The sequence below is a fragment of the Xiphophorus maculatus genome, chromosome 21 (genome assembly GCF_002775205.1).
Source record: "Xiphophorus maculatus strain JP 163 A chromosome 21, X_maculatus-5.0-male, whole genome shotgun sequence".
Lineage (NCBI taxonomy): Eukaryota > Metazoa > Chordata > Actinopteri > Cyprinodontiformes > Poeciliidae > Xiphophorus > Xiphophorus maculatus.
In genome coordinates this window covers 16,923,859-16,949,536 of record NC_036463.1, presented here as the reverse complement: position 1 = coordinate 16,949,536, position 25,678 = coordinate 16,923,859, and the positions used below count along the sequence as shown (strand labels likewise).

The 25,678-nt window shown below is 39.6% G+C and overlaps 2 protein-coding genes across 3 annotated transcripts in view; one reads left to right on the top strand and one right to left on the bottom strand.

Moving 5' to 3' along the window:
* nsmaf (neutral sphingomyelinase activation associated factor) overlaps window positions 1–13,898 on the top strand; it is a 16,753-nt gene extending 2,855 nt beyond the window's left edge. The window contains exons 3-31 of one of the 2 annotated variants that reach the window (XM_023326441.1): window positions 717–795; window positions 1,136–1,197; window positions 1,369–1,405; window positions 1,498–1,548; window positions 1,807–1,878; window positions 3,452–3,499; window positions 3,639–3,691; window positions 3,788–3,917; window positions 4,005–4,073; window positions 4,177–4,285; window positions 5,222–5,398; window positions 5,525–5,604; window positions 5,707–5,797; window positions 6,446–6,509; window positions 6,739–6,790; window positions 7,206–7,326; window positions 7,742–7,873; window positions 7,956–7,998; window positions 8,092–8,258; window positions 8,817–8,928; window positions 9,137–9,195; window positions 9,337–9,404; window positions 9,489–9,556; window positions 9,636–9,759; window positions 9,928–10,011; window positions 10,207–10,357; window positions 10,602–10,704; window positions 11,577–11,686; window positions 12,187–13,898. In XM_023326441.1, the coding sequence (XP_023182209.1) occupies window positions 717–795; window positions 1,136–1,197; window positions 1,369–1,405; window positions 1,498–1,548; window positions 1,807–1,878; window positions 3,452–3,499; window positions 3,639–3,691; window positions 3,788–3,917; window positions 4,005–4,073; window positions 4,177–4,285; window positions 5,222–5,398; window positions 5,525–5,604; window positions 5,707–5,797; window positions 6,446–6,509; window positions 6,739–6,790; window positions 7,206–7,326; window positions 7,742–7,873; window positions 7,956–7,998; window positions 8,092–8,258; window positions 8,817–8,928; window positions 9,137–9,195; window positions 9,337–9,404; window positions 9,489–9,556; window positions 9,636–9,759; window positions 9,928–10,011; window positions 10,207–10,357; window positions 10,602–10,704; window positions 11,577–11,686; window positions 12,187–12,281 (2,611 nt within the window). In that variant the 3' untranslated portion in view covers window positions 12,282–13,898. Of the gene's footprint in view, window positions 1–716; window positions 796–1,135; window positions 1,198–1,368; window positions 1,406–1,497; window positions 1,549–1,806; window positions 1,879–3,451; window positions 3,500–3,638; window positions 3,692–3,787; window positions 3,918–4,001; window positions 4,074–4,176; window positions 4,286–5,221; window positions 5,399–5,524; window positions 5,605–5,706; window positions 5,798–6,445; window positions 6,510–6,738; window positions 6,791–7,205; window positions 7,327–7,741; window positions 7,874–7,955; window positions 7,999–8,091; window positions 8,259–8,816; window positions 8,929–9,136; window positions 9,196–9,336; window positions 9,405–9,488; window positions 9,557–9,635; window positions 9,760–9,927; window positions 10,012–10,206; window positions 10,358–10,601; window positions 10,705–11,576; window positions 11,687–12,186 lie in introns of both variants that reach the window. The other variant, XM_023326440.1, reaches the window with a different exon arrangement.
* On the bottom strand, window positions 13,887–25,678 carry LOC102218879 (cyclic nucleotide-gated cation channel beta-3-like). Its single transcript, XM_005803693.3, has 18 exons — window positions 25,461–25,678; window positions 24,553–24,685; window positions 23,830–23,893; window positions 21,260–21,402; window positions 20,866–21,165; window positions 20,567–20,775; window positions 20,009–20,059; window positions 19,591–19,677; window positions 19,435–19,499; window positions 18,863–18,985; window positions 17,020–17,161; window positions 16,615–16,774; window positions 16,418–16,515; window positions 16,200–16,283; window positions 16,009–16,127; window positions 14,836–14,988; window positions 14,593–14,743; window positions 13,887–14,193 (listed from the first exon to the last, which is right to left on the bottom strand). Exons 1-18 carry the CDS (start codon window positions 25,560–25,562, stop codon window positions 14,170–14,172), a joined length of 2,208 nt encoding a protein of 735 aa, XP_005803750.1. The 5' UTR covers window positions 25,563–25,678; the 3' UTR covers window positions 13,887–14,169.

The following is a 25,678-nucleotide window of genomic DNA, read 5'->3' as shown; positions in this document are numbered from 1 at the left end:
GTGAGCAAATTAAAAGAAGATTAAGATCAGATGTTACCAAGCAAAATATAAACACAGTGACTATATGACAGTTAAGCTTAACTGTACTTCTCACGTTTGTTTTTTAGACGATTAAGGTTTATTTTAGGAGCTAATGCTATCAGCACAACGCAAACTGATTAACTTATTCTGAATTAGAAAACGTTCCAGTTGTGCTTTGTTGTACATGATCATAATGTTCTGTTTGTATTATAATCTTTCTGCACCAGTAAGAATATTTAAGTTAAAAATATTATTTATTAGATTATTTTAAGTATATTTTTTTTCGTGGCAGTGTCTCGTTGAGAATAAAGTGCGTTTATGTTCAAGATTAGTTTTGCATGCAAGTGTTCAACAAACGGTCCTACATGGGGTTGTCATTTCTATATATGCGTATTATATTAATGGACTGTGACCCACTCAAATAGCTGTGGCAATAATTGATTCTTAAGTAAAAGAAAAAAAGAAAAAGTTTCATTTATCTTCTTTAAAGACTTAAATCTTTTTGTTTTCAAGTAAGAAAATGTTTAATTTTATAGAAATAAAACAAAGAAAAACTGTAGCTCGCAAATATTGATAGTTCATTTTGTTGACTTTTCTGAAATATGTAACTTGTTTGGTTTTGGTTCTTTAAAATAAAATTGCAAATGTGGTTTAAATAAAATGGTAACATAGCTGTTTGTTTTTTTTTCTTCCAGTAAGATCAGAGGTTCCTTCAAAGTTTGCTCCAGATCCATCATATTTGATCCAGATGGCCTTACAGAGCCAATCATAAAGGTTTGTGCTGATACGGCAAATGCATATTTCTGTCTTTTTAATCCTGCAGTTTATGCACATGGGTGTCACACTTTTACAGTTTCTTAAATCTTCTATGTAGAAATCATAAAAACCATTCAATGTAGGATTGTTGAAAGCTACGACATCAAGTAGAGCAAGTGCAATAAAGACTGACTTGATGATTTTTCTCATGATGGGCTGTTTATGTGTTGCTAGGATTAAGGTGAGATAAGAGAGTTTATTGATCCCACAATCAGGAAATGTACATGTGCTAGCAGGTTTTTAAATAGCTGTGTCAGTCTTTATGGCATTTCCTAATCGATCCTTGATGTTTGTACAGATTCCTCTGCGAGACTGTCAGAGAATCGAGTTTGTGGAGAAAGAGAACAATCCTTTTTACGAGTGAGTTTCCCTTCATTTCTGAGCTCAGCATAGAGCTCTGAATATTTGTCGTTTCGTCAAACTGGTTTGCTTACTTGAAAATGTTTTGCAGCTCTGCTGCATGTTTTGTTTTGTAAAAACCCAGTCTGCTAAAACTCTTTCAATCTCATCGGATTTGTGTTCCTCTCTCAGGCTTAGGCCGCCGGCCATCACAGTCTCTTGTGAACAGGTGAGATGTTCCACAAGGCCTCCAACTCATGGCTGCACTTTTCTGTTTAGTCTGAGTGAATGTGCCTGATTCATTTTCACTTTTTCTTTCAGGTTATTTTCATTAAGGAAAGCAACATCATTGCGCCGTATAGGAATGAAAGGGTGAGTCCGCTGGAGGTGCTGTTTACCTCACGTGCTTCACCGTAGCAGCCTTATGGTTGTCATTATCTCAACTGATTATAACTTTTATATAGATATATATAACTTTTACATTTAATTCTAACTAAAGAAAACAGAGGAATCTGAAAGTAAAACTCAATATTTGACAGTGTTGCATAAGAAATATTTTAAACAATTGGTAAAATAGAGAGTTCTGCCAGGTTTTCTGTCTGCTTAACTTAATTTCTCTTATTTTGGCAGGGATTAAAGAAATTGACCTTTGAATTGGAAGGTTGGAGTAAAACAGAAGATGTGGTTCAGACATTATTGCAGGTAAGTGGCTATTTTTGTGATTATTGTAACACATGATTTCAAATAATCATGAATAATCTGATTTTCAAAAATCAGATTATTCCAGCTGAATGTGTCTTTTGAAAGTGTTATTTGAACGAAATTTCAATTTGTTTTCATTGCTTTAAGATATTCACAACACAATGATACCATATCATTTACAAAGTACTTGAACAATATTAGCAAAGCTCATCAAAGTACTGTACAGTCAAACGCAGCATAAAGGACAGAGTAAAAGAACAGCACAAACACACTCAGAAAATGTATAAAAGATATTTCAAATACTGAGTCAAACAAGTAAAAACAAATGCAACAAAGGAATCATAATTATAGTTCATATCTCACATTTGTTTGGAGCTAATGGGGGAAGGAATCTGTTTACATTGCGTCTTTGGAACAACTTCAAAAAGGCTTCTGCTCCGGTCACAATTGGAGAAACGTTTATGTCTACTGCTAATTTTACTTGACGATGAAGTGTCAGGGTAGAATCAATATTCACTCCTAGTTATGATAAGGGTTTGTTTTATAGGAAGAAAGATAAATACAAGGTGTCCTTCTGGTGTCTTTAGCTCTGAGCAACATCACTTTCACCTCGTCATTTAAGTTTCAAAAATTGAGCAACATCCTAACGTCAAAATAAGGCCGAACTGAGCGCACACTGATGGTGATGAGCAGAAAATAAAGCTTAAAAAATGCTGAAAAAGAGCACAGAGTCGCAGCGCAGACAGTAGAAAAAAGGGGAGGTCTGAGATTAGTACCCTGTGGTACTCCCCTTTCCTGATTTCATTTTAACCAGCAAAAAACTCAGTTGGCCACTTTTTCAGAACTTTACATAAGAAAACTTTAAAAAAAAAAAAAACACACCCAAAGTCTGACTTAAGAGAACTGCCAGAGTGGGAGCCTGATGGGTTCATACTGGAAACCAGATGGATGACAGGCAGACTGGCTCCAAGCGGTCAAACTCAGACACAGGGTAGTAAAACCAATGGATCTTCCGGGGATTGTGAAATAAGAGCCCCGGTCTTTACCACCTTCTCCATTTTCACCACACAGGAGGCATCATTCCTTCCCAAAACATCACCAGAAATATTAAATGGGGACATATCAGTACAACTAAACACATGAGACAACTCGGGTGATTTTTACAGCACTGGCACTAGACTGTCTTTAAGAAATGGTCTCACAGACACGTTCTTGTGTGTGCCATGAATGTTTTGTACTGTTGTTGTACAAATTTGTGGTGTTACTAGAGCACACTGCAGTGAGCACACTGCTACCCTCTGCTTCTTTACTGATGATGTCACAGTAAAAGCACCGAAAACATGGAGTCTGCAGGCAATAAAAAAGCCACAACCACCCTGCACAGTCATCTACAGAGGAAATAATGCTTCCTATTAGCAGCGATGCACTCATTATGTCAAATTTGGGACCTGGAGATCAGGCAGTTTCTGTAGTATTTGTGCAAAAAAAAATAAAAAAAGAATGTGTTTAATCCTCTCTTAGCCTTTTATCTCATTGTTATTTTTCTGTTTTTTTATCCTCCTAAATCTGGTAGCTCCACAGGGCTTCCTGTCTGGACAAACTAGGAGACCAGACGGCTATGGTAGGTTGATCATTACCTAACCATCACCTCATTTCAGACAATAAAAAACATGATAAAAAAGATCCTGAGTGACTCATCCCGTGGCATATTTTCCTTCTCATCAACATATTTTTACACTTGAACATCTGTAATTTCTTAGATTGCGGCTAATCTGCAGTCCCGACTGGCAAGGTCGTCGTTTGATAAGAATTGGTAAGTAGACATCCAAAATTCATACCGCTTTAATTTCTTACACTAGCAAAAACATAGCTTAATTTTGGGCAAATATGACAATGCTCTGCTGTGAAGTTTTCAGAGTGTTGCAGAGAGGCCACACATGGAGTGTCCTGTAGAGATGGTGATGCCTCTGGTGTCCAACCCGGGCCACGTCTGTGTCACAAATGAAAACCTTTACTTCCAGCCCCTTAATGGACACCCGGTGAGTCCACAGACGCAGCGGCCGCCTGCTCGCAAAACGATGCCGTCCGACAGAAACACCGGTTAACCTCGCGTGTCGTTTCAGCAGCATGTGATTCAAATCAAACTGAACGAAGTCAGGAGAATCTACAAACGACGGCACGGGCTCAGGCCTCTGGTGAGCAGCGCTGGACGGCTGCTTCAAAAATAACACATCACTTGCTGTCGTGTCCATAGCTACAAAAAGATTACATAACGTGTGTGTCTTTGTGTTTATTCAGGGGCTGGAGGTGTTCTGTAGTGAGAATAACTTGTGCTCTGACATCTACTTGAAGTTTTACTACCCAGCCGACCGAGATGAAATCTACTACTACATCGCTACGTTTCTGGGTAAGAAAACGCAGCAAAGCTTTTGCTGTCGAAGAGCCAAGCGTTCGTCATCAGCGAGCAGAAATGGAAACAACTGTGAATAAAATTAGTCAGCACCTCAAAGATGATTTAATAATAAATAATGAAATCACAGGAAGTCATTTTTGCTTGTAGGCATCAGATTATACAGCACCCAACTCTGAATGTCTTGAAATTTATTCTGAACTCATTTATGGATTCATATATTTCCATACTTGTTTTTATTTTGTTCATTTTATTTATATTTTGTATTTACGTCATGTTTGCACTTCTTGTAATTTCACATTTGTGTTAATTTTTTATCCTTAATATCTTATATTTACATTTGCTAATATGTTACTCTTTGGATGGGAGCAGCTTGTCAACAAATAAGCAATTTTTCTTGGGTGATCAATAAATTATATTTTGAGCACGAGAAGTCATTTTAAAGATTTTCTCATACGTACTGGCAAAATCCATCTGAAAAACAAGTCTGAGAAGAAACGAATACTAAGTTGAGCTGTTAGACAAACAGGTATTGCATCTTTATATAATAGAACATTACTTTTTTTTTTTGTCATGAATTTCTGCACCTAAAAAAACATTGAATCTGGTTCTCAGTCACACTTGACAATCATTTCATGTGTTTATTAATGCATTATAGATTCTATATCTTGCATTTTGGCACATTAGTTGTAATGATTACGTGGACAACAAGCCATTAAGAAACATAAAACTTTAAAAAGTGGAGAATGTTCCTAATGCATTCAGACATTTAGGCTTTTTTTTTATATGTATGATTGAAGTTGCCGTTTATTTACGTGAAAATAGTAGAGTTTAAAATGTACTGCAACGGTACAGGAGAAAAGATCCCTTATTGTCGGTGTTGAAATGTTAAAATGAATCCGATTACATTGAGTTTTCCTCTGTTTGGCTCAGAGAATCACATCAAGGAGCACACAGCAGAGAGCTACATGCTGCAGTGGCAGCGCGGGCATCTCAGCAACTATGAGTATCTCCTCCATTTGAACAACCTGGCCGACCGCAGCTGCAACGACCTGTCCCAGTACCCCGTCTTCCCCTGGGTCATAGCCGACTACACCAGCACACAGTTAGGTGGGTCGGTCTGCCTGTTACAGGCGGAAAACAAGCAGGAAATGTGTGGGGGTTAAAAAACCAAAGCTGTAAAAGAGGTTCTTATTTATTCAATGCTTTTTTTTTTTTCCTGTTTCTTTTTATAAGACTTGGCAAATTCGGACACGTTCAGAGACCTGAGTAAACCCATCGGAGCCCTGAATCAGGAGCGACTCGACAGACTGCTGGTGAGAGGTTTAAAGTTGTTCTCTGTGTTTTAATCTCTTGCTGTGTGCAAGAAGATGCCCTTCCTCTCCCTCGGTAACCTCTGAGTGGTTCTGCTCTCACAGGCTCGGTACGGAGGCATGCCTGAACCGCGCTTCATCTACGGGAGCCATTACTCCTCTCCGGGATACGTCCTGTTTTACCTCGTCAGAGTCGGTACGTTGAAGCTCTAAACTAAAAACTATTCAGCATTTATGAAAATTTGTGGTAAGATGAATGATACAATTGCAGCTCCTTTAATTGTAAATATTTGATAAAAAAATAGGGTTGCAATTAATGATTATTTGAGTAATCGATTAATCAATTATTCTAATGATCAATTGAAAAGAACGGCACGTTTTAAATATGTTTCATTTAACCACTTAGGACTTTTTTTTATGCAATATTAGAAATAGATTAAAAATGCAATTGAACAAATGATTTAGTTTCTTTTTTAAATAAAAAAAATTACTTTTCATTGCCTAAAATTCAATACCATAACATTCTTTTAGTAAATCTGAACAAGGTAAAGTTAACAGTTATACAACCTGAGGATTTCTGGGTGGAGCAGATTTATGGACAAAGGTTATTTTTTTTATCAAAAAGGCAAAATGAACACATATTTTGTACAATTTTGGATTAATTACTGCTCTAAATACGTTTTTTGAGTCTTTATATTCCACTTAAAGATTAAGCGATTACTAAATTACTTGCTGATAATTTCAGTAATCGATTAATCCAATTAATAGCTTCAGCTCTAGATAGAAATGAAATCAGATTTAAAGATTTTGATGAAATGTAACAGAAGCTGTCCTCTCCCATCAGCTCCAGAGCACATGCTGTGTCTGCAGAACGGCCGCTTTGACCACGCAGACCGCATGTTCAACAGGTAGCATTACTCCAACTTATCAAAATGCAGAAAGCATACATCTGTATGTTTGTTTTCTTATATTAACCTCAACTAAAATTCTTCATTCATCAAATTTTCCACAAAAATTGCACATTTTTTATTATGTCTACTTTTGATGATCATCAGCCGTTTGTGTATAAAATAAAAATAATCATGTGTTTTCATTTCTCTGATAGAATATTTACTTTGGTGCTTTTGTTTCCTGCAGCATCAGTGAAACATGGAAAAACTGCTTAGAGGGAGCAACAGACTTTAAAGAGGTAAAACCTGGACGTGTCAAAGGCAACGTTTATTTTGAGAACATCGAGTCTCGCATCGAGTACTGACAGGACTAGTTTTCCTACTCCTTTGTGGGTTTCCTCAGCAGTTTGTGTTAAAACAGCGCCCCTAGTGGAATATCGGAGGGGAGGAAACATGGGATCAAAGCAGCTAAATCATTTTTCATTCAGTCATTATTAATAATTTCTTTGTATGCTTTTTATCCAAACTAAGCTGTTTGGAACCAGCAGAATGTTATTGAGAATATTGTTTTTAAAGAACTTTAGAGAATTGTTTTACGAAAGATTTGCTCCATTGAGTTTGACACTTTTAAGGGTAAAAAAAAAAGTTTTAGTTTGTAAATAAAGCATCTCTGGAGGAGTGTGTTTATATTTTTATGTGTCCTTACTATTGCAGCTGATCCCAGAGTTTTATAGAAACGACTCCAGCTTCCTGGAAAACAGACTGAGTCTGGATTTGGGCCGAAAGCAGAATGGAACGTTAGTCGGTGATGTTCTTCTCCCTCCGTGGGCTTCGGGTAAGTTAACTTTTCTCTGCATATCCCAGGCAGAGTGACCTACACAGCCTGGAAAAACCTGGAATTTGATTTAATGATTTTCAATGTTTACTTAAATAAGGGGAAATATTTGAACTTATTAACCAGGTGACAATTTACACTGTAAATAAAAAATGTTTTCTGACTTTATTTCTAGTCCTGTTTGTGTAAAACATTCATCAATCTCTTTTCAGTCTGTTTTGTACAAGTTCAATGCTTACAGCCTGACAAAAGCAGAAATATCTGACATAAACATGTTGCAGTTTTGTGGTATTGCTCCTGGAAAACTGGCTTAAAGAGATTTTATAATTCATAGCCTTAATTGTGGGGGAAAATGTGGAACTTTGACAGGGAAATGCGTAGGATGAAGTTGAAGTGCATTTTATCTTCTCTCCAGATGCCAGTGATTTTCTCAAAAAGCACCAGCTTGCCTTGGAGAGTCAGTATGTATCAGAGCACCTTCATGAATGGATCGACTTGGTGTTTGGCTTCAAACAGAGGGGCAGTGAAGCTGTTGAAGCTCATAATGGTAACACTCACTTAAAAAGAAAGTCACTTTAAACCCAAACTATTCAAAAAAATTTCATGTCTATTTTATGTTTTCGTTCTAGTTTTTCACCCGTTGACCTACGAAGGCGGGATGGACTGTGACAGGTGTCAAAGAAAATCAGTTGAAAATGATTATTATTATTATTCTACGAGGTTCGTCACTAACCACTCTCCCCCTCTCTCCGTGTGCCCGGGAAGCATCGAGGACACGGATCAGAGAATAGCCATGCTGACGCAGATCCTGGAGTTCGGCCAGACGCCCAAGCAGCTCTTCACGAGCCCTCACCCCCAGAGGATCACACCCAGGATCCAGAACCTCACACGGAGCTCCAGCGTCAACTCCGCCGTCGGCGAGCTGTCCCCTGGTAACGCTGCAGCTCACACATTCAGTTTCAGCTGTGTATTATTAGTAATACACATTTACTGTTTTCCAGCAAATCTGCTCCAGTGAAGCATTCTGATTTCAAAATAAAGGTCAACGTTCACACACAGTGGCAAACCCACAAAGTGGATGTGAAATGAAGGCCATGTTGCAATCGCAAACTTGAATATCAAACGATGTAGTCCAGGATTGTAGAGTGAAAAGAAAAAGTTTAATTTATGAAAAATGTTCACCAAAAACAAAAAATCTGCAGCAGTTGTGCACCCTTAAATGTTTCACCCCACCAGGATGATACAAATTGTTAGTTTTTTGCCAAGTATCCTCTATTCCCTGAAAAAGTTTATTTTGGTCTCATCGTATTTGACATCAATTGTGGCAAACCAAACTTCTTACGGCTTCTAGTCTTACCACTTTTATGTGAACTTCACAACTATTTGCTGCTTCGTGTTGCTCTATCACACAAAATCCTATTAAAATGCATTGAAATGTATTATTGTAACAGAAAGCGGCGTGAAACGTGTTCTTCCGTGTGCTGTTTCAGTCTCCCTGTGTGAGGACTCGTCGTTTGAAGACCTGACTGAGGAAAGCAGGAAGATGGCCTGGGCCAACATGGGAACTCTGAAGCGAATCTCCAGCCACAAAATCCATAAGGAGTAAGTCTGCTGCTCTCTTCTCAGCAACGGTAATAACAGAGTCATAAATGTAACAGTGGCATCATCTGCTTTGGAATATTTCAATAGTTTTGTGATGACAGAGAATCTATTCTTAGATTTGTTTTTATGAAATATTAGAAATAAGCCTCCTACATATGCACACCTTTCACTCTAAACGTGTAACTAATTCTGCCTTTTCAACGTCCAGAGCCGTGACGGGCATCGCTGTGACTCGAGACGGAGCTTCTGTCTTCTCTACATCTCAAGGTTTGGAGAAAAAACCCCCCAAAACTGCTTAGTACAGCATGTTGCTTGGTAGCTAAGCAACTGGAAAGTTTTCTCCTCCATCCAATTTAAGTTCAATTTAACATATCTTACTGTTCTGTCAACTTTATGCCTTTATTCCAGACTCAACACTTAAAATGTTTTCCAAAGAGCTGAAGGAATTCCAGAGGAGCGTTTCCTTCTCCAACATGGTACCCAGCTGGATTTCCCGTCCGTTTTCCATCATGTGAAACAGTCCAGCTCTGCGAACAGTAAACCTCTCCGCTGTTTTCCAGGCGTTATCTTCATGCTTGATGCTGGCCGACGGGAAAACTGTGTTGTGTTCTTCATGGGACAACAACGTGTAAGTACTGTGACTGAGTGAATGCTTAATGAATTTTACTTGATGACTCTTTACTGACCTCCTCTGTCTTCCCTGGCAGCTACTTCTACTCCATCCCATACGGCCGGCGGCAGGACACACTGATGGGTCACGATGACGCCGTCAGTGAGATGTGCTGGTTTGATAATAAGCTCTATACGGCATCATGGGATTCCACTGTTAAGGTGCCTTTTTTTTTTTTTTTACATGCAAAAAGATATTTTTAAACACTACAAAAGCTTACAATCTGATGAGCATTGACGACGATCCGATTGCAATTTTCTGGCTGATTTAAAAACCTCACTTGACTACTCCAATTTATTTATTTTTTTGTTCTGGTGTTAATTTTGCAGGTATGGCAGTGTTCCTCTAAAAACCAACCCAGTAACAAAAAAAATACATTTGAGTTGCTGGCCGAGTTGGAACATGATGCTGGGGTGAGTCACATGCCGAACCGTTTAAAGTTTTCTAATATCTCTGCATCAGTTTACTATATTTAAATTTTGGGGGGAAAAATCCAACAACATTATTTGTACTAGAATATGTGTTATGCTTTTCATTGCAGGATTGTCAGCTAAATCTGTCTTGCTTGATGCTAATAAAACCTGGCTTCCTTGCTGTCTTGCGTCCAGGTAAACACGGTCGGTCTGAATCCCGCTGGAACTCTGCTGGCGTCTGGCTGCAAAGACGGGACGGTCACCATCTGGGACACCAGCAGCTACCGGACTCTTCAGCAGGTCCACTGCCATGCTGGAACCATTCACCACTCTGCCTTCAGTCCTGGTGTGTGTCACAATAGCAAACACCATTTTCTTTCTGCCACTTGTGACGAAAACAGCGATCAGATCGCTTAATCAGTGATCTGATTAAGCCTTGATCAACTCTGCACACAACCCTTTTGATTTTATAAAATACTTTCTCTTATATGGAGAATATTCAAGTTTCTCCTTGAATATATATATTTTTAGAAGCATGTTTGAAAGGTCTGGGTAACTCATAACAAGTCTCTGGTTGTTACTTTCGTCAGACAGCAGACATGTTCTCAGCGTTGGCGACGACTGCTGTATGAAGGTGATAGACGTTCAGACTGGAATGATGATCTCTTCTGTTAAAGCTGAGGAGGAGCAAAGGTAGGAAACTGACTCTTCGGGGATGACGTCGCTACGTCTGAAGCTTTTTAACATTTTTTAAGTGGCTGGATGCTGCTAACATAAACGTGCCTTGGAAAAGTTTTGATACCCGTGAACCGAAAACTATCATATATTTTATGTGACAGACCAACACATTACGAAGTGGAGGTGAAGCACACGTGGTTTGCAATTAAAAACCAAAAAGTGTGGCATGAATTTGTATTGATCTTTACTAAAACACCCATAAATAAAATTGAGGTCAACCAGTCGTCCTGAGAGGTCATCTGATTAGTTTCTAGAGTTCATGGTTGGGTTTTAAAATGTTAAGCCAATGATAACTCTAGAGTAGCTGCAAAAATCCAAAGTGAAAAAAGAAAACTGTAAGAAATCTCATCTATACTTCACATTTGTTTTGTGTTTGTTGGGAGATTCAGGGCGATCCTGGAAGACAAGCTGTTGGACTGCAAAAGAAGAGCTTTCTAGGTTAAATCATATTCATGGCCCAGTCAAAGTCCATGAGTATGACTGGGCCATGAATATCTTAGATCAGACTTAAAATGAAATTTCAGTCTGGCTGAGCTTGAGCTATTTTGCATAGAAGGAGCTAAGTACTAAATCCTGGCACACTTTTCAGATCCTTATTTGTGCAGGAAATATGGTAACAATGTATTTATCTTCACATCACAGTTCTATCCTACTTTGTGTTTGGACTCAACAATAAAATACATTTACGGTTTATGGCTGTAAGGTGACAAAATGTGGAGAAGTTTATGGCGTGTTGACGTTTTTGTTTTCTCCTGCTGTTGTGATTAGCTGCCTTATTTATGAAGACCCTTTTCTGTGGGACTTATCAGCGTCTCTGCGTTTTGCAGATGTTTCTGCTGGGATGGGAGCTCGGTGCTGTGTGGAGGACACTCTGGTGACCTTCTTCTATGGGACCTGCTCAGCAACACGGTCATCAACAGAATCCCCGCTCACTCTGGTACAACTCATCTTTACGAGTTAACCACAACTTTCCATGAAGGATAGAAATAAAACAATCCACTCTGACTCACTGTCATCATACACAATCAAGGCAGAGAGACTTATTAAAGAATCAGGTCAAAAGGTTTATACAAAATCTATAATTTAATCAGTTAAGTCAAATTGTCTATTAATAATCTGACAGTCTTGTAAACTCCAGCACATTGTGTCTGTAATTGTTTTGTTTTTTTTGCTTCAGGGTCAGGTATAAACCCACATTTCAAATAACTTCCACATTACCGAACTAAATGGGGTAAAGCTACTGGTTCTATTCCAAAAGATTTTACAAAAATGAACTATGGCAAAAAAGTAAACTGAATTTAAAGCTGGAACTGAGATGTTTCTTTAGGTAATTCAAAGAAAACACATCTTGAGTTCGACAGCAACACACGTTTGTACCTGCAAAAGTTGTTTGCTCCTAATCTGCTAATCTCCTAATATAAGCGCTTGCTTTTCCAGGTGCTGTCACCGCCATGTGGATGAATGAACTGTGCAACACGGTGATCACAGGTGGAGAGGACAGACAGATCCTGTTCTGGAGGCTGCAGAGTTAAAGGTCTCTCTCTGCAGCGACGGAGACCAAATCTTCTAGTTAAACCCACAGGCCATGTTTCCCTCTGATCATGTGACCCAAGTACAAGTAACAGACTTGTGAGGCGGCTAGGAAGATCTGAGATTATACCCTTATAGTATGTCAGAAAGTTGGGTGCAGGACGTAATGTTACCGTAATGTTAAACGTTACCAGATATATGGAAATACAAACATGTCTAAATGCAGTGTTTGCTTGAGAGCAGGAAGCTAAAACAATGTAATCGCCTTATTTTCAATTGTTTTTAATCCTGTCATTTATCGATAGTTGTGTGGATTTTATTTTATTTTTTATTAGGTTATTCTGAGGAGCAGCTGTAAACCCAAGAAGGTTCGCTTGTATAGCTCATAGGATGGATGTTAATATTTTTTTTTAATCATCAGTGATGTTTCTAATTCCATTGCTTTATGTGCATTTTATTATTTAATGTGGACCCAGTGTGTCTCAGTGCTTTATGTTGCTCAGGTGTTGCCACAGAAACACAAAATTACCTCGAAAGCGGTCGTCCAGTTTGTTTTAGCACAACTGAAAGACAAAACATGGAGAACCTAAAGGGATACTGAAAGGAAAAAAAAACAACTTTCTTGCCTGATCTCGTGCGCACAAGGCATGGTAAGCACAAGATGCTATCTCATGCGCACCGTTAAGTTTTTTTTTTTTTAATTTGTTTTTAATTATCCTTTTTTTTCCCCTTCCATGTCCCTTAGGGACTCCATAAGCAAAAGCAGCAGTTTAAAAAACTTTTTGTACATCCATTATTTTATATTATCTATCCATACAAACTGAGAGTCTATAAATCTGTAGCCACTAGTCAACAAATGTAGTATAGCTAAGTAGTTGGCATCATATGATACCGGGGAAATAAAATGATGCTAATCTGGTAAAAAACCTGCCCCTTGTTCTAAGCTTTGTTTCATACAGAGGGTCGAGATTGAGAAACAATTGCTTGCTGGTGGCTTGGACTTTGTTGAAGTTATTTTGCTATTTCATCCAATCTCTAAGGTTAAGCTGTACTGTATGTACTATGCCAGTTCAAAGCCGGAAGCTTACTTCGTCTTTTTCTGTTTGCTGATTGGTCCGCTTGAAAAGAAATCCACTTCAATTGGAGAAAACCCAGACGGAGCGCCGAACAGAGGCTACAGAATCGAGCGGAATGGCGTGGCGAAGATGCCATCTAAAGCTTAAATGTTGCGTCCAAATGATCAAACTATCGTATCATTATCGATGCACCTTATCAAGTCCACTGGCTCAAATCTGTTGCTTTAGTAGTACAGCACAGGGGAATGACTTACGGATCTGACGCAACGGCGCATGGAAGGGGCGTGGCCTCAATATCCTTCTATCAAGCGGTGTGAGTGAGGAATAGCATTGGTGTGCTTATCTGTACCCGTGTTTGTCAAGATTATTTCTAGTGGAATCTATTGTAATCTCATGTAATCAACTGATTTCTAGTAAAACAGTCTGGGAGACGAAGGAGCTACCACCCATGTCACAATAAACCTGTAGAAAACCTTAATTTAAACCATGACACAATTGATGAGGCAAAAACTATTAAAAGATGACTCCATGTTTTGCTTTTAAGTTCATTTTAATGGATTTCTGTCTCTCCAGGATTTGAGAAGGTTAATCAGAATATTTGTTACAATAGATGTGAATTTTAATTTCTGTTCTACTTGGATTTTATCTTTTATTTTTTTACTTTTTTTTTGTATCCTAAATTGCAAATGTAAATAATCAGAAATCTTAGAGTTTTCACAAGTTTTCCACGTCCTCATTTGAGTTTCAATAATCAAAGTTCAAATTTACAACACTGTACATGATGACACTTAACTTTTAAGCAAACTTCCGCCTCTTATTGTTCCTCTTCTGCAGCTTTCTGTAAACAGAAGACAACCAGACATGAGCGTTCATGTGCAATCCTGATCGGAACATTTACATTGAACTAATCACTGGCATTAACATCATCTTAAGAGCTTTTAACGACGCTTATGAATTAATACTTCCCAGAGTGGAATGATCATGCAGCAAACCATCAAAAAACAAGTTTGAAATTAAGGATTTTGTCGTATCCACAAAGGAAACTAGTTCATTTCATCTAAGTCAGAGGCACACTTTTATTCTTGTTTTTTAAAGTTATTTGTTTTGTAACAATTTCACCCTGCAAAACAAAAGCACTACAAAGACACCCATGCCAGTGGTGGCTGGACGTAACCTGCTGACCGAACAGAGGACCATGAGTGATTCTCCATTGGTTTGCGTGTCATGAAGATCTCACCTTGAGCTTGTCCAGCAGCCCCGCTTTGCGCAAGTTGGCAAATGCTTTGAGGAGCTTTGGCGTTGGGGGTTTCTGTCCCAACAGAGTCAGACCTTTCGGCTTTTCATCCTTGGTCGGAGCCCCTGCTGCAGCTTTGGCTTTAACCAGTTGCCTTTAAAGCACACGCGAGCAACACTCAGTGGATTCTTGGTTATACAAACGTCTGCAGAACAGGACTGCTTCCCCGGAAAGCGGCTCGCTCACCTGCCCTTCTTGGCCAAAACCTTCTGGGACTCGGGGTAGTGGACGAGGATGTCGAACAGGTCTTTCTTTTCCAGAACGAACAGGTTCGCGAAGCCGTACGCTCTCACGTTGGCTGTCCGCCTGTTCCCTCCGTCTTTGGCAGATTGCAACAAGCTACAGGCAAGGGCACACCATTAAAGTCTTACTGGATTAAAAAAAACTGGGAAAGGGTACGCATGGAACTGAAATATGAATAGAACTGTTCCAGCGGTGCAGCATTGTACCTAAAAAGAAATAAATCCTGTACTCATAGCTGCTCCTGCTGTGGTTGAGAAGGACAGAGATCGAACAGTCCGGCGAAGACGTATGCTTCGAATCAACATGAGGTTTTCAGATTTAAAAACAAGCTGGCAAGCATGGTGGTGGCAGACCATGCTGTGGGACTCTTCTGCATTGCACAAAATGTGTGAAATGATGAAAACAGAGGACTATCTCTGAAATTCTGCAACTGAACCTGAAATCAGGAGCTAGACAATTGAATTTGCACACAGTTGGATGTTCCGACAGGAAATCGATCCTCAAAGCCACAAACTGGAATGTGTGTATTTGAACCGGTATGAATGATTTGGATCCTGGATTAAAGAAAAATCACCATTTCAAATTTGTGCACCAAATAATCTTTTTTTTTTTTTTTTTTAAACTTCACTGAAGTTTGCTGTGTTCACTGCAAAAACACAAAATCTTACCACGTAATTTTGGTCTAGTTTCTAGTGACAATATCTTAACAAACTTGAAATAAGACAAAACTGACTAACAAGTAACTTTTCAGCAAAACGTAAGAGCTTGTTTTAAGTAAATACTTTCTTAATATGAATGAAAAAGTACTAGTTCCATTGGCAGATTATTTCACTTCTAACATGGGAAAATGTCTTGTTAGAAGTGAAATAATCTGCCAGTGAAGCTGGTAGTAATTAGTCAATATTAAGGAGTTACTGACTTAAGCTCCTATTTCTTGCTGAAAAATTACTACTAAGTTAGTTTTATTTTATTTCACGTGGAATATTTCACAGACATTTTCACGAGAAACTAAACCAAAATGACTTGGTAGGATTTTGTGTTTTTGCAGTGTTATTTTCACAGCCTGCTAAAGTGCCGATTCAGATTTGGTTCTGTGTCGGCCGAGTCCTCCCAGACCTGATTTCTCCAAACACGCAGCCGGCCTTCAGCGTCACAAACACGATGCTGTTGTCGGGTCCTCCCACCACCTGCACCGCTCCGCTTTTGATGATGTACATCTCCTTCCCGATGTCACCCTGCAGAGGGGGAAGCCAGGACGTCAGCTTGCGGCTCGGTCTTAACCTCATAGTAGCACGACTCGCTCTCACCTTCCTCACGACAAAGTCTCCCGGCAGGTAGATGATGGACTTCAGCCTCAGCAACATGTCCACCAACATCTGCTGGTCGCAGCCCTGAAACAGACCCCAGTTAAGTTCATTAAAGCGACATTAGTTCGGTTGGCTAAGATTGTGATCCTTTTCTGCTAACAGGTCATTCTAGCATTCAGTTTAAAACGGCATATTCTTTAGTTTTCAGTCTGAATCACCTGAAAAAGCTGGATCTTTTGGAAGGTGGCCAGGTTTATATCCACAGCGATGGCGATTCGCATCACCAGAGGCATCTTGTCCAGGAGCTCCGCCTCATCTGAAGAGGTCGAGACAGGCTTCTGATTCTTACAGGTACGCAGTGGCTTAGCATTTATTTTCGGTCTTTCACTGATTGTAGAAGTATATTAGTTCACACCTAGCATTCCCTGAGAATCCCAGGTGTAGTTGTACCAGGTGCGAACTCTGTTCTGGACCAGCTTTGGGATGGTGTACGTGTTCATGTACTCGACGCAGCCGTCCATCGACGCGCGGAAGTACGCCTGAGCCGCCGTGGCCGCTCCTATGACGTCTCTCATCTGGAGGGAAGAGACAGAAACTCTCCTTAATCACTGGGTTCCCCCCCTGTACGGACGTGGACACAAGCTTAGAAGTAAATGTGGATCACGGAGGCTTAGGGATGCCACGATGTCAATATCTATTGCACCTCTAACAATATATGGTCATCCAGCCTTAATTATCACACTTTCAGATATTTTAAAAGTGTTAATTATTCCTTTTGTCAGGGGCGAAGTAATTTTTCAATGAATAAAAAGTATTCCACCTGTCCAATCAGGCTGGAGAACACAAAGACGCCGACGAAAAAGTTGGTCATCTGAAAGGTGATCTCGAACAGAGTCACCGGCTCCGGGAGGCCCCCGATGTTGATGAGGCTTCGTACCGCAAAGTAATAACAGCGCAGGTACCTGACAGGAAACGGCAGAGAAATAACATTCATCTGGTCTGTTGTAGGCTTGCTGGTATTTATGCAGCAGCTCAGTTGATTTAAGGTAACAAACCCTTAAAATTCATCTTGTACTCAAGCTGAATTATTGATGCTGTTATTGCTGCTGGTTGAACTATTTATAGGAGAGGAATATTCAAAGTGAAGGGTTAGCAGACATGGAGGTCATTCTAAGACGTGTTGCATAAAATCACTTTCCGTTTCTAAGAATCATCTGAATAAATCACAAAGGTTTTTCTCAAAAGGATAGTTTAGATTAGTTTACAGCTTCTTTGGGACTTTTATGACGACTCAGAACTATGAAATCTGTATATCGGGTAGAGAGGTCATGACCTAAAGCTCAAGTGCAACTCAGTTCTGCAGTATGAAAATGATCCAAAGACCAATGATTAAGATAATTAACCCATTCCAAACTTTAAGGGGAGGAGTCATTACATATTTTTCAGGCATTGTATTGCATAATCAAGTAATTATGTCACCTTATTGTTATGAAAAAAGCTGCATGTATAAAAAATAACTTAAAAGAAATCGGAAATTGCGTCATAGCAGTATCGGACGCCTTGAAATACGCCTCTGTCTCTTTAAGAAGCTCTTACTATTTCCGTCGCTCCCCCTTCAGAACATCATCACAAACGATGCTTCCCCATTTTGCTGTTTACAATCGTTCTTAGGGGCGTTGTAGTTCCTTTGATAAGCTCAGTAGACGCTCAGTCTGGTGCGGCCAGACTAGCGGCCACTAGTCTGGTGGGGAAGCCGAGTCAGCAGGCGCGGAGGAGGGATGACTCATGGACGATGCCGAGACTTGACCACCACAGAACAGGTCCAGAATAGTCCCGTTTCTATGCCTGTGATTTCAAATTTGAACTTTTCATAGTCACCTTTCTTTTTTCAGTCAGTACCACATGGACTGAGTCTGCAGTTGCATGACAAAGAAAGGAAATTTAAAAATGGGAATGAAAAAAAAAAAGTTTAATTTGTGTTGCAACTTCAATAAATAAAAACTGGTCTATAATACAACAAATTGTGACCTGTACAAGCTATTGCACATACTCCAAAAAGTTCAAAAACAACAAGTGATTGAATTTGGATAGGATTTGTTTTTTCGTTGGTACTTTTAAGGTGATGGTTAGGGCAATTTGTGCATAAAACCATCCACTATAGCTAAATTATAACATTGAGTTGGTCAGCGTTCCTCCACAGCTGTATCAAAAACCCACTACCAGTTAGCACCAACGTTTGGTGACAGACGTTCTCGTCCAGGGTGGCACAATGTTACTTTTCACATAGAATCGAGTTCGTTTGGGCCCATATTAAATCCTCATTTGAAAATGGCTCTTTTTCTGTATTTACTCAAGTTATCACTCTGTGATACTAACATTTGTTTGATGATTCAAAACGTAAATGTGACAGAACCTTCTGGTTTTTGTCACATTTATCACTCAGCTATAGCAGCTGCAGCAACATTAACTTGCACAGTTAGTACACTTCTCATCGATTTTATTTCTATGAGATTTTACGTTCTGCTTCAAGCCATCAGCACCATGTACGGAGGCTTCCAGAAGGGTTGGCACTTTGGATTACAGCCTTAAATGGATCTTTGGGCAAGAAAAAAAACCCCCACCCAAAACACTTCCTAAAGGAGTCAAAGATAAAAAGTACATACGCTGTGCCTTTTCCATCATACACCCATGTAGTCGAAGCCAGACCCTGGTACACTGAGGCTACGTAGTAAGCACAGGCGTTGAGATGGAGCATGTAGAGAAGGTAACCTGTGGTACGGGCCACCCTGCATCACACACACAGGGATGATGAGACAGAGGCAGACACGGTTAACTGGGATTACATATCAGATTTAATTCATTTCCTCAGCATATTGCATGTCTTCAAAGTTATATTGATATGTTTTGTCTTATTATCGCCTGTAATCAAGTGATTTTGTTTTCTGGAGATGAAACTGAGATTAGATGTCAATGTGTGAATGTTTTTAACCAATATGAATATTTTAAGAGGTTATCTCCTTCCACCTTTGTTCTGGTGGTGACATGGCTTTCCATAGTTCGCTCACGCCACCTCTTTCCCCTTCATCAGACAGGAAACTGTCGTATATTTACAAGACAAATGCAAAAAAGGCCGTCCGAATAACCTTTTTAATAGCACCAGATGTGGGTTTCCATCTAATCCTGTATCTCGCAAAAGTGTAAAATGTAATTGCGATGTTTAGCGTCGAGCATTTACCTCCAGATGTAAGCTTTGGCCATGATACTCTCAAGTCGGTCACTGAACTCAAAGAAAGACTCTATCTGAAACGGACAGACAGAGGGACTCGTGTGAAGTCGAGTGGAGCAACAAACATTCCAGCATTTCAATCGAGATGACGCGACGGCCGCCTACCCTGATGAAGCGGTTGAATCTGTAAATGGAGGAGAAGCCGAAGTGTAGAGAGAGAAGGTCAAAGGGGATGATGCTGAACATGTCTGTCTGCAACAACAACAACAAAAAAAGAAACGTTTGAATCTTTTGAAGTTCCCGTGTCTAAATGAAACAATTACTAAATCATAGAAGAAACATTGTAAGACATGTAGGGAAAACTTGCTGGTCGAAGTGAACTAAAATATTATTCATTAGCATCCTACGAAGTTAAGGAACGTGATCTGAGCCAGAAAGATGGCGGTTTTCCCATTGAACATTTGCTGCATAGCTCAGGAAAGACGATCACTTTTTTCACTGTGTTAGGTTTGAATATTTAACAACAAAATATGCATGCGCGTATTGTTGCAATTCAATGTGGAACACGAAGATACGTTCTTACCTGAAATCGATAAGATTTCCGATAATGCACTTTGGTCAGAGCTCTGTCTTTCTGAAAGCACAAAGGGTTGATGTGAATGATGCATGGTTAAAATGTATCTGGACTTTTGAAAATGGGAATGCACCCAGGATTTGTTTAAAAAAACCCCAACAACTTGGGTTTGGAAGGGTTTTGGAGCTTTTCTTAATTTTCCAAAAGCAAAACAACAACAACAACAAAAAAATTGTCACATTTAGTCTGTTTGGTCACATTTTGCTGTTTGTGAGATACTTCTTTGATTCATCTTGTAATCATCTAATTTAAGGATTTGAAGCAAAATAAATAAAAAATATAATTGTAAACAACAAAAACTAAATATCAGTCAGATCTTGTTCCAATCAGTCGATTACGTAACTAAAGTTGAAAAGGTGTTTGAATTAGCACCTCTGTTTTATTTTTGCATGCAGTCACAGAAAACGGTGGGGAAAAAAAACTTTCCTTTGGCGAAAACTGACTTGGTGTCACTGACTGACCCCTGGGTCGGGTCAACCTCCCGGACAGAGGTGCTTTGGGACTTACAATAATGTCTCCGGCTTTGACAAACTGTAGTCGAGGCTGCCAAACCACAATGTCGATGACGTTGACGACGTCAGAGAGGACGTCGAGCAAAATCCAGAATGGGTTGGCAGTGTCGTTGTGGTAAGGGAAGGCCAGCCGGGTGGGGCAGAACCAGACGTTGTAGTTGTACGCAACGGCTACGACCGTCAACCAGGTGATATACCGGCGATCTGGCGAGAGAAACGAAGGGAGACGTGAAGCATTTCAAGCTGACGATGACCAGATGTGATCGTTGGTGTTGCGTTGCTGGCACCTCGTACCCGTGAAAGGATCAATGGTGCTTCCCAACATGGTGTCCATCTTCTCCTCGACTGGATGGAAGAGGACGTCAAAGCACGAGCAGCTGATGTCCGGCAGAATCTTTGCCTTCCTCCTGGCCTCCTCCGCCAGCCTCTCCTCCTCTGCTTTCTTCTCAGCCTCCAGTCGTTTCTCCTCGTCTTTCTTCTTTTTCTCCTCCGCTTTTTTGGCTGCTTCCTCGGCCTTCTTCCTGTCTTCTTCTTCTTTGGCTATGCGCTCCTCTTCCTTCTGTCTGACGTAGTCCTCTTTCCTCAAAATGGGTGCTGAAAAGGCAAAGGGGTCACGGTGGGGGAAAAAAACCCAACTCTCCAGAGTTTCCGTGTTACCAACTTGACCCCGATTATTTCCCACACTTACTAACAGGTGGAGTGATTTCTGGAGATGTAGCATAAGGGTCTATAGTCTTCTCTTTGAGGATTTCGGTTCGTTCTCTCAAACTCTTTATGACATTCCTCAGGACGTTATCTGCATATCTGGAGTAGACCACCGGGGGCTCGTCTCTGAAAACAGGAAGCAAAAAAAAAAAAAGAAAATCAGTTGAAAGCTGCTGGTTAAGATATGTTAAATAACATTCTAAGGTGAGGGTTTGACGTAGTGCATTAATATTCCTAGCACTTGGACTCGCATTGTAAAACACAAACTCCAAGACTTTGTTAATTTTCCCATATGCAAGGAGGCCAAAAAGTTCTATATTGAATGTGTCAGAATGTAAAAAAAAAAGTCCAAGAGGTATGGCTACTTTAAAAAAGGCACAGTTTTGGAAAACCTGAAATTTATGATTTTGTTTAACTTTTATATGAATGTCTTATAATGCATATTTATATTGCTGAGTACATTGATGGCAAAAAAAAAAAAAAAAAAGCTGACTGTTTTAAATCAGTGGTAGCTTACATCTGAATGAAGTCTGGGGAAAAAAATTATTTATTGAAAAAGATAACAAGAATGCAGCCTGAGATCATCCTTAGTCCCAAACGCTGCACTGAGCTGGTAATCTCCTTTTCCTGCTTTAGGAGTCACGCTGCAGGTCACAGGTGGATCAAGGTTTGCGATTCTGCTACATGCACCCACAGAAACTGTTTGAGGCTTTTCACGTTTAGTTATATACGACTGAATGCAACTGTACAACAACTTACAACAAATGTCATGTTAAGACATTTTAAAAGACAAACACATTAAATTCATATCCAATCATAATATGAAATTGTGTATAGACTGAATTGAAATACATCCATTTTATTCCATTACAATGAGGCCTTATTGATAGTTTTAGCTACTCATAGTACACTTTTGAAGCAACCCCTTGCACGTGTCATGGCATTTTGTCACCACTTGAGGGCAGACTGAGAAATATCTCACTCACTCTAACCTGACTCACCCAATTTACCCCTTACATCGTGCCATCTTTGAAAGCTTGGGATTGTTCCTTTAATTTCACACTAGCCTGTCCACACTGATCAATATGCACAATCATTCACTTACTAGAGACTCAATTTGGCAGCAGATATCAATCATCTTGTTCTAAACTCAGGTGAAAGTGATTCTGCAGTACTTAAAAGACTGGAATCGCTGAATCTTCTCAAGCTTTTTAGCCATAATACACACCGAGGCCCAGATAATGCTGCAACCATTGTGTGTAGAATGCACTGCTTATTTGCAACAATAGAGTAGAGATAAAAATAGGTGGAGAGGAACTGGAGCTAATTTAGTGAACTCATGTGGAGGGATTTAACCTTAGCCAAGCCTTTTTATAGTGGCTGATCACTGTACCTGCAGGACGATCTGGAAGCGTTGGTCTTAAGCAGTACAGGATTTACTTTGTCTATTTTTGCCTAGGCTTCTTTCTGCCTTTGGGTCATTCTTAGATGTCTATTTTCAGGGACTTTGTTTTTGACTTGTCCACAACCTTTACTTTCCAGCGCTTTAGACTTTAGGTCAAAGGAAATTCTTCTTATCAATACAAGTTTTTCTTAGATTAGTACTGTGAACAGATGTTTTCATTGCATTTCTAAGCTTTAGTAATGTGCCATTTTGACTAAGCTGCTATAAAGAGCTTTCTCTTTTTGTTCCATATGCAGGCATTTAGGTCATTTACCTGCCCTTTCATCATGACATGCCATTGCGTTTAACATGGTACTGTTATTTGCTAGCTTGTCTACGTAAGAGTCTGTTCCAGGCTACAAGCTCATTTCTCTCGTCCCTTTCAGTTCATCTTTTCATTCTGTGATCTGCTTTATGCCTTGCGATCAACTGGAAGGTCCTAACATGAAATTGAACCACCAGTATTATACCCCTGACCCACCTTGGAACGTTCTAACAAACCTCCGATCGCTATCAGCTGTAATAAACCGTAACACAGGATTGTAGAACTAGTATAATGTAGTACAAAGCAAAAAAAAAAACCAAAAAGAAATTCCCGCCATCATAGAGGAAATCTTAAGCTTGACAAATGTTGCAAGTTATTGGTCACAAGACTTTGGTTCTTAAGTTATGAAATCTCAAGACTTCACCCACGGATATTTACATAAGTGCCAATGCTTCTGAATAGATCAGCTTCTGAAAAGGAATGCTAGGATCTTTATGGGTTTTGAAGATGGATATATCCAGAAAGGTTCTGTTATTATTACATTGTCCTTTGTGTGGACAAAAGAATCTACAAGCTAGATTTTCCTACTTTTGCATTTCTTTGTATTCATGTAAACACTTCCCATCCAACTTTCACTCTTTTACATCGGCTTAAGTAAAACGCAGTTATCAAAACACTAAATGAAGGGGGATCCCTTCCAAACGTGAATCCAAACAAATAACATGCACCGCCTTAAAACTTCAGATTTACCGATTCTGAAATGTATAATATCCTATTTCTTACGCTGATTCTAACTCAAACTGATTGAGGTTCCCAGCATGCATCACTTTGTCCACATTCTTACCCTTCAGCCCCTTCTGGGTTAACAGGAGCAATAGGAGCTGGAGAAGGAGGAACAGGAGCAGGACCTGGAAAAAAAAAAAGAGTTTAGAAAAACTTTTGGGTCGTTTTAAAGTCTTGAGACTTTAAAAAGGTGAGGCGGAGAAAACTTAAGTGTGTTCTCTGCGGTGGTGAACAGGTAAATGTAACGTAAATATCACCGGTTTGTAAAATATTTCAAGATCATACAGCCCATTTAACTCCTTAGTCTTAAATATTATCAGTGGTGCATCCATACGACAGAGCCTGTGTGTATGACTTTGTCCATGTGTGAAATGGAAAATTTAAAACAAATTCAAACTTCTGTCGATACATATACATAACACTGAGCATGCTAAAAGAAACAAAACTTTACCAGATTTCTTTAAGACCCCAGAAGATAAATTCAACACTCTTTAAATACATCTTTTAATGGATTGCCTTATGGCCAGTGCAAAACTTTGACATTAGGCTCAGGCAAAAACAGTAATTACTGTAGGTTTGGTGTCAGAAAATAACTGAACACACATTCATCAGTCCAACTTGCTAGGTGTGAGATTTAATGCTTCACCAAGTGGCTCTACGAGACAACTGAAGTGAGAAGACGAAGAATACGAACAGATTGTGAGGCCAAAAACTGTCTGTGCAAAGTTAGTAAAATAAAACACAACTACATCTGGGGTTCACATGAATACAAACAACGTCTCACCAGCTGTCTGCTCTTCCTTCTTCTGCTCATTTATTTGCTCCTCTTGTTTCTCTTCATTTTTCTCCTCCTTCTTTTCACTTGTCGCCTTTGGCTCCTCTACTTTTTCATCTTTCTTTTCTGTTAACGTCTCCTCCTGCAATTCATCAAAACAAGAGAAATCTGTTAGATGTTTCTCTCGGATCAATAAAACTTACTCAGACCCTCCCTCCCCCCTCCTCGTACCTTTTTACTTAAGTTTCAATTATTTTGCTGCGGATTATTTTGGAAGTATCCAAAGCTTTAATAATCACCGCTCTCTAAATTAGGATCAAATTGTAATTTATACTAAATTACAGGTATAGGGGAAGCAGCATCGTGCTGTGGAAGTGTTTTGCTGATGGCAGCACGAGGAAAAAGCGTCCTGTGAGAATTTGAAGCAATATCTCAAGACATCGGCCAGGAAATTAAAGCTTGGACACAAACAGGTGACGATGACGCCGTGTCAGCTGAAAATGAGCTAAAGCAAATTCTGTCAGCAGGTTTGGCCCAAAAGAAGAATATGGAAGGATAGCCAAAACATCTGACATAGAGCAATGCTCTAAGACATTGTTATATGTCTTAGAGCAATTCTACCAAATGCTAAAGAAATGTTTTTAAATGTCTGAATTTGAAAGAAAAGATTCTCTTTCATTATTCTAGAGACAAATCATTTCATTCACAGTCACAGGCAAGAATGTGAGTAAAAACTAGAACAGGAGCTCTTCTTCACATCAGAGCCAAGCTGCTTCCACTGATCATCATCTGGTGTAGTGAAGTGCCATCCAGTTCACATTTCAGTAGGTTTTATCTCTTAGCTGCAGCTAAAAGATAGAGAAGCGAAGAACTTAAGTTAATTTTGAAAAAGGAAATAAACACAGACGAGGCCTTACCTTGGCTGGTGGAGCTGGTGGGGTTGGTGGGGTTGGTGGGGTTGTTGCAGGGGCAGGCGGAGGCTCAGGAGCGCCCAGAAACCTCCTCAACCTGCTGAACATGCTGGAGGAATTTTCCGTGGGCTCGTCTGAACCACAGGAACCCGGTGGACTGCTGCGTCGGACCCAAACAACACGCTGAGGCTTTTAAATTTCTTTGAATCAGTAATTCCCTTTGG

What these genes read in the sequence shown, in the direction of transcription:
- LOC102218879 (XM_005803693.3), bottom strand. Translation starts at nt 25,562, where the DNA reads ATGTTCAGCAGGTTGAGGAGGTTTCTGGGCGCTCCTGAGCCTCCGCCT. An exon ending in GGATTCTCAGGGAATGCTAG is followed by an intron (nt 16,516 to 16,614) that starts GTGTGAACTAAT and finishes CGACCTCTTCAG; the next exon opens with ATGAGGCGGAGCTCCTGGAC. An exon ending in GGCTGCTGGACAAGCTCAAG is followed by an intron (nt 14,194 to 14,592) that starts GTGAGATCTTCA and finishes TTCTGTTTACAG; the next exon opens with AAAGCTGCAGAAGAGGAACA.